The 7243-nt window shown below is 34.8% G+C and overlaps 1 protein-coding gene across 1 annotated transcript; it reads left to right on the forward strand.

Annotated features, from left to right (window-relative positions):
* The first annotated feature begins 867 nt into the window (after window positions 1–867).
* LOC130245653 (extracellular calcium-sensing receptor) lies at window positions 868–5643 on the forward strand. Its single transcript, XM_056478402.1, has 6 exons — window positions 868–1076; window positions 1340–1628; window positions 1703–2458; window positions 2550–2777; window positions 4449–4572; window positions 4724–5643. Exons 1-6 carry the CDS (start codon window positions 868–870, stop codon window positions 5641–5643), a joined length of 2526 nt encoding a protein of 841 aa, XP_056334377.1.
* The last annotated feature ends 1600 nt before the right edge of the window (window positions 5644–7243 follow it).

Here is a 7243-nt window from a genome sequence, read left to right on the forward strand (position 1 = left end):
ATCACTCAAGTAATATAAAATCAATACTATAATAAGTGAATCTTACTTTACTTACATTTATAATATGAATAATATGTGTTTTTATTTTTACCAATAATGTTTTTGTTAAAACAACCCAGCTAACTAAATGAAAGCAAATGAATAAGCCATGACTTATTGAAAGTATTTTTAGGCCTGTATATACGATAAGTATTAGTAAGTTCAGAGGGTGCCGTATTTGTGGATCAACTAATTTGTGTGTGTCTTCAGCAGTTTAAAATGAAAAGGTATTTTTATATTGATGAAATAAATTGCACTTAGGAAAAAATAAGGGAAAACCATTGTTTTTATGCCGAGGCTCGAACCAGCGACCTTCTTGCTGTGAGGCAAACGTGCTGTGCACCACCGCATCGCCCTCAATTGTTTTTATAATAAATCTAAATATCAAAATCAGGATTTGACCTTTTAATGTAAATATAACCCAAAAATCCTATGCGAAAGTTCAAAACAGAAAATAGTGGTTTTCATGGACTGGTAAATCTATCATTGCCTGTGAGCACATAATGTGATTTAAATTTTCTTTAATAATACCAAAATTTCACTGGTTCATTCTGCTGTGGCGGCCCCTGATAAATGAGGGACTAAGCTGAAGGAAAATGAAAGGCTGAATAATAAAATGCCCGTTTAAGCCCCCAGGTGTGCATGTACATAAAACGTATAAACAAATAACATGTAAGATGTGACTGACTTGATTCGTGCCCTGCTCTATGAGGTTATTGGCTACACTCACAATTATTCACACATACTCATTATAGTATGTTTATATTAGTGCACATAATGTGGCAAGCCATTTGCATTTGGCAGTCACAGTTCAGCTCAATCTTTGTGATGCTTTTTTTCCATTATATATTCCTACATTTCACTCTAATTCATACAAAAGCTGGAGATGGTCTTTGCCAAACGATGGGAGACCCCAAGTACCCGCTATTTTCCAAGGATGGGGACATAACCATTGGAGCACTTTTTGCAATTCTCAGTAAAGAAACTTTACCTTCTTTTCAGTTTACACGAAAACCTCAGCTTCTGTCATGCTCCAGGTTTGTTACATTAAAACAACAGAAAAGATAATGTAAAAAAAAAAAACTAACATAAAAAGAAAATGTATGATGTCTAATCATTTATTTTATAAAACAAAAGTTACAAAATCTGTAATATTACTGTTTCAAGTAAAAAAAAAAAATATATATATATATATATATATATTATTTTTTTTTATTTTTATTTTTTATTTTTTTCAATGAATGCAAACAATGTCTACTATTTTAGTAACTAATATCTAATTGCAATCATGTTTTCACAGTGTGAATTTAAGGGATTTCCGGATGACTCAAATTATGATTTTTGCAATTGAAGAGATAAATAGAAGTGAAAGTTTGCTTCCAAATGTTTCTATTGGATACCGAATTTATGACACCTGTGGTTCAAGAATGTCTGCTATGAGTGCAACTATGGCATTGATGAATGGACCAGAGTTTACAGCAGATAAAATTTGTAATGGAAAATCACCTATACATGCTATTATAGGAGAAACAGAGTCTTCTGCTACAATCATTCTCTCCAAAACTACAGGACCTTTTAAAATTCCAGTGGTAAGTACTAATAAAATGGGGAGCAAATACATCTGACTAAACCAACTCCATTCATACACTTTTCTTCCTCCCAGATAAGTCACTCAGCCTCATGTGAATGTCTGAGCAACAGAAAAATATATCCATCATTCTTCAGGACTATTGCTAGTGATTACCACCAAGGCAGAGCACTTGCTTTCATAGTCAAGCACTTTGGCTGGTCTTGGGTTGGAACTGTGAACAGTGACAATGATTATGGCAACAATGTTATGGCTATATTTCTAAATACAGCTCAGAAAGAGGGGATTTGTGTTGAGTACTCTGTGAAATTTTACCGAACAGAGCCAGAAAAACTTAAAAAAGTTGTAGAGACTATTAAAAAAAGCACTGCAAAAGTTATTGTTGCTTTTGTTTCACTTGTTGAAATGGGCTTACTTATTGATCAGCTTACCATTCAGAATATTACAGGCTTTCAAGTGATTGGAGGGGAGGGATGGATAACTACAAAGAGTCTGATCACTTCAAAGAGTTTTCGTGTGCTTGGAGGGTCACTGGGGTTTGCATTTAGAAAAATTATTATTGAAGGATTTGCAGATTATGTTATAAAAGCATTTTGGGAAATAGATTTTCCATGTTTAATGACTGAGAGGAATTCTTCTCAATATGCATTAACTTGCGGCAATTATCAGGATCTATTTACTCTAAAAAACTACAATGAAGATATACCTGAACAAAGATATGCAAGCAATGTCTACAAAGCAGTGTATGCTGTGGCTCATTCACTGCATAATCTATTAAAGTGCAAAGAAAAAGAAGGGTGTGAGAAAAGCTTGACAATGCAACCACAGCAGGTAAAGGAGACCATACTTCATGATAATGTACTTTTTCGTATTTACTTATGTTGTCTTTGGATTGTTGATTTTGTTTATTTATTTTTGATAGGTGGTTGAAGCTCTGAAAAACGTAAATTTTACCTTAAAAATTGGAGATCGTGTGTGGTTTGACAGCACTGGAGGTGCAGTAGCCCATTATGAAGTTGTGAACTGGCAGCAAGACTCTGATGGGTCATTCCAGTTTAAAAATGTGGGTTACTTTGATGCCTCACTACCACCTGACCAAAGCTTTATGCTTAACCCTAAAAATATCATTTGGTCTGGAGGGCAACTTGAGGTAAATGTCATTAAATAAAAGTTCTGCACTTATTTTAAATAGCTAGGGCACAACAGAAAGTGTGTGTGTGTGTGTGTATATATACTTAGTATTTTTTACATATTTTTTCAAATGATGTTTAACAGAGCAAGGAAATTTTCACAATATTTGCGATAATATTTTTTCTTCTGGAGAAAGTCTTATTTGTTTATTTCGGCTAAAATAAAAGCAGTTTTTAATTTTTTTTTTAAACATTTAAAGGTCAAAATGATTATCCCCTTTAAAGGGCACATAGGTTACCCCTTTTTGATATTTAATATAAGTCTTTTGTGTCCCCAGAATGTGTCTGTAAAGTTTCAGCTCAAAACAACCATCAGATTATTTATTATAGCTGTTTGAAGTGTCTACATTATAGCTGGAAAAAAGGTTTTGCTGTTTTTTTGTACTGGCCCTTTAAGGCTAGTCCTCCCCGCCCACCGTTCCCACGTGCCTGTCAGCAATCGCCGCCCTCGGCTGCCCCAGGAAGCAGTAATGTGTGTGAGAAGCATGTAATGTGTGTGAGAAATACTACAGTAAGAACTTTACCAATCAGTATTTGATGCATTTTTTTGTGGATTTGCAACAATGAGTCACACACAATGTCATTACAAAGTTCACGCACACACACAGCAAGGACACAAACACAGCGCAGACACAGACATACACACACACACACACATAGCTTAGACACGCAGACACACACACACAGAGACAGAGAGAGACATCGCGTTAAGCTTTGCACTCGTTTTGCACGCATATGTGACATGATACTGGTAAAATCCACTGCTGTATGGATATCTCTTATATTAATGTACAAAATGAACCTGATTTAACAGCCACAAACCGCGATTGAAGCATCTTCCTTTTTAATTGTTCTGACACGCGGCTGTGCTGATTAAGTGCATCTGAAGTGAATCGCTGTAATTCATTACACACATGCTCTGTTTTAAAACATTTTAAACTTGTGAAACTCACTCTTGATCACGTTTGATGATGATAGATTATCCTAGCGAACTGAACACACCTTTTATTCCTGGCTGCTTTGCGCTCATCCTCTCTTGATGATATGATTATACACGTGACTACCGGACATGTTAATGCATGCAGCTGTCAATCAATATTGGTGGGCGGGGGGACCGCACTCCTTTGTAAAGTTGTGGTTGATCTGAAAACCGCTCCAATTGGTCCACCGTTTTTATGTTGTTAAATTTGAAGAAAAAAAAAGGACTGGGTGTGTTTATTTCACCCCAATATGACAGTTAATACACTATACTTACACACATTTCTGTCCAAACAGCTTGAAAAGTATAGGTGCCATAGGTGCCCTTTAAGCTATTTTTTTTTTTCGATAGTCTACAGAACAAACCATTGTAATACAATAACTTGCCTAATTACCCTATCCTAATTAGTTAACCTAATTAACCTAGTTAAGCCTTTAAATGTCATTTTAAACTGAATAGATGTGTATTGAAAAATATTTAGAAAAATAGTTTTTACTGTCATCATGGCAAAGATAAAATTAATCAGTTATTAGAAATGATTTATTAAAACTATTATGTTTAGAAATGTGCTAAAAAAATCTTCTCTCCGTTACATGGATATGGGGAAAAATAAACAGGGGGCTAATAATTCTGACTTCAACTGTATATTTAGAGACCGAGGTCTGTGTGCAGTGCGAGCTGTCCTCCAGGCACCAGGAAGGCTGCACAGAAAGGAAGACCTGTCTGCTGTTATGACTGTATTCCATGTGCAGAAGGAGAAATCAGTAATGAAACGGGTAAGCTTCAGTTCATCTCAACACTACAAAGAAAGCTGGTAAGCTGGTCTTTTTGTTTCCTGATTTTACTGTTAAAGATGCAGTTTCTTTTAAAAGGAGGTTTTAATTGACTGTTTTTGTCTAACGATATTGCTTACAACTTCCTTTCCAGATTCAAATAACTGCAAGCAGTGTCAAGGAGAGTACTGGTCTAATGTTGAGAAAAACAAATGTGTGTTAAAAGTTGTAGAGTTCCTGTCATTCACAGATTTTTTGGGTATAGTTCTAGTCTTTTTCTCACTGTTTGGAGTAGGATTAACTGTGCTGGTGGCTATCCTGTTTTACAACAAGAAAGACACACCAATAGTTAAAGCCAATAACTCAGAGTTGAGCTTCCTGCTGCTCTTCTCACTGACTCTGTGTTTTCTCTGTTCACTTACCTTCATTGGTCGGCCAACTGAGTGGTCTTGTATGTTGCGTCATACAGCGTTTGGGATCACCTTTGTCCTCTGCATCTCCTGTGTTCTGGGGAAAACAATAGTGGTGTTAATGGCTTTCAAGGCTACACTTCCAGGAAGTAATGTCATGAAATGGTTTGGTCCTGTACAACAACGACTCAGTGTTCTTGTGTTTACAATTGTACAAGTTCTTATCTGTTTGCTTTGGCTAACAATGTCTTCTCCATTTCCCTACAAAAATATGAAATATTACAAGGAAAAGATCATTCTTGAGTGCAGTCTGGGCTCAGTTATAGGTTTCTGGGCTGTTTTGGGTTATATAGGCCTACTGGCTGCCTTGTGCTTCATTTTGGCTTTTCTGGCTCGCACACTGCCTGATAACTTCAACGAAGCCAAATTCATCACATTCAGTATGCTCATATTTTGTGCTGTATGGGTCACATTTATCCCAGCTTATGTCAGTTCTCCTGGAAAATACACTGTAGCTGTTGAGATTTTTGCCATTTTAGCATCAACCTTTGGTTTATTATTGTGCATATTTGTCCCTAAATCTTATATTATAATTTTTAAACCTGAACATAATACAAAGCAACATATGATGGGGAAAAAAAATCACATTCATACAGAGAAATAAATGTACATGCCTACAGGAAATATTGCAATAATTTGTGTTCTTTTGATTTATTTAAATAGCATAATATTTAGAAATACAAATTTACTTATATAATTATAAATCTTTGAATAAATAACTCACATTTAACACTTCAAATGATCCATTAAACATTAATGCCTTTCACTTTTGCTACAGTATCAATTCTTAGGTTATGCTATGCAGGATACATTGTGAAATGTAAATTCTAAATTTGCTAACTCAAAAAGTTACAATAAAAACAACCCCTTATAAGTATATTTCGACCCCAGTTGAAAGTAAAAAAAAAACAATCTATAAAATTTGAAAACCACTGATTACATATTTTGAAAATATGCCCTTAACTTTTAACTAATACAAAAAGTTCACAAAAAGTCAGATTTGCTTACATAGCTGCATAGACTGTTTGATTGAAATGTATTTATTCATTCATTTTCTTTTCAGCTTAGTCCCTTTATTAATCTGGGGTCACCACAGCGGAATGAACCACCAACTTATCCAGCATATGTTGTACGCAGCAGATGCCCTTCCAGCTGCAACCCATCACTGGGAAACATCCATACACACTCATTCACACACATACACTACGGTCAATTTTAGAATACCTAATTCACCTATAGCACATGTATGGACTTGTGGGGAAAACCAGAGCACCCGGAGGAAACCCACGCGAACACAGATATATTTACTTGTTAAATATGCTGCTCTGTGTATTAATCACACTTTTAATTGTGTTAATTTTTGGATTGAGAATTATTTAATTATTTTTGTATGACTGGAAGAGTATCAGAATAATTGGTGGTTCATTCCGCTGTGGCAACCAGTAACGAAAGGAATGTGTGTATTTATTTTTCTATACTTTTACCACAAATTTGTGAAATAAGGTGGGGAAAAAAAAAACATTTTCTGTATATGTTTGAACTTTGTTTAAAAAAAATAATAAATTGCAAAAAAACATATTAACTTATTCCTGCAAGACAATTTCTAGGGTTGTCAATCGATTAAAGTGTTTAATTTAATTGTACAATGTGGAAACTAATTAATCACAATTTAATAAAACACCACATTTGGGTGAGAAATTACCCATTAAAGGAAATGAATTGTGATCATTGTTCTTTTTTAGAATGCATATTAATTATATGTTATTGTGTTAAATAAGAAAATAAGCAAATTGCAAAAAGCACCTTTAACACTCATGAGGTACTCTGGGTCTTTTGACCCACAAATGATGTTTGCTAAATTTTTTAAATTGTTCTTTTAGTTCAAATGCCATAAAACTTGGTAAAACGGTCAAGATCTTGTAGGACTCAAATGGTCCATTGCATGTTCAAAAATTGACGGAGATCTGAATTGAAAATTAACAAGTTTTATTTTCAATGCAAGAACTTAGAGAGTACAATTTCTGCGCAGGAGAGATGTAATATCAATTCAGCTCCCTCACCTATTATGCCCTCCTTCAGGCTTTTTATACTGTTTTCGCACACTATCTAACCCCAACCCTATTTGACTTATATGGTGTTGTCTTGACAGTTTGACCATTCAGCAACCAGATACCAGCAACAGTTCACCTTTTAAGGCAGATGTT

The sequence above is a fragment of the Danio aesculapii genome, chromosome 18, assembly GCF_903798145.1.
Source record: "Danio aesculapii chromosome 18, fDanAes4.1, whole genome shotgun sequence".
In the NCBI taxonomy this organism is placed as follows: domain Eukaryota; kingdom Metazoa; phylum Chordata; class Actinopteri; order Cypriniformes; family Danionidae; genus Danio; species Danio aesculapii.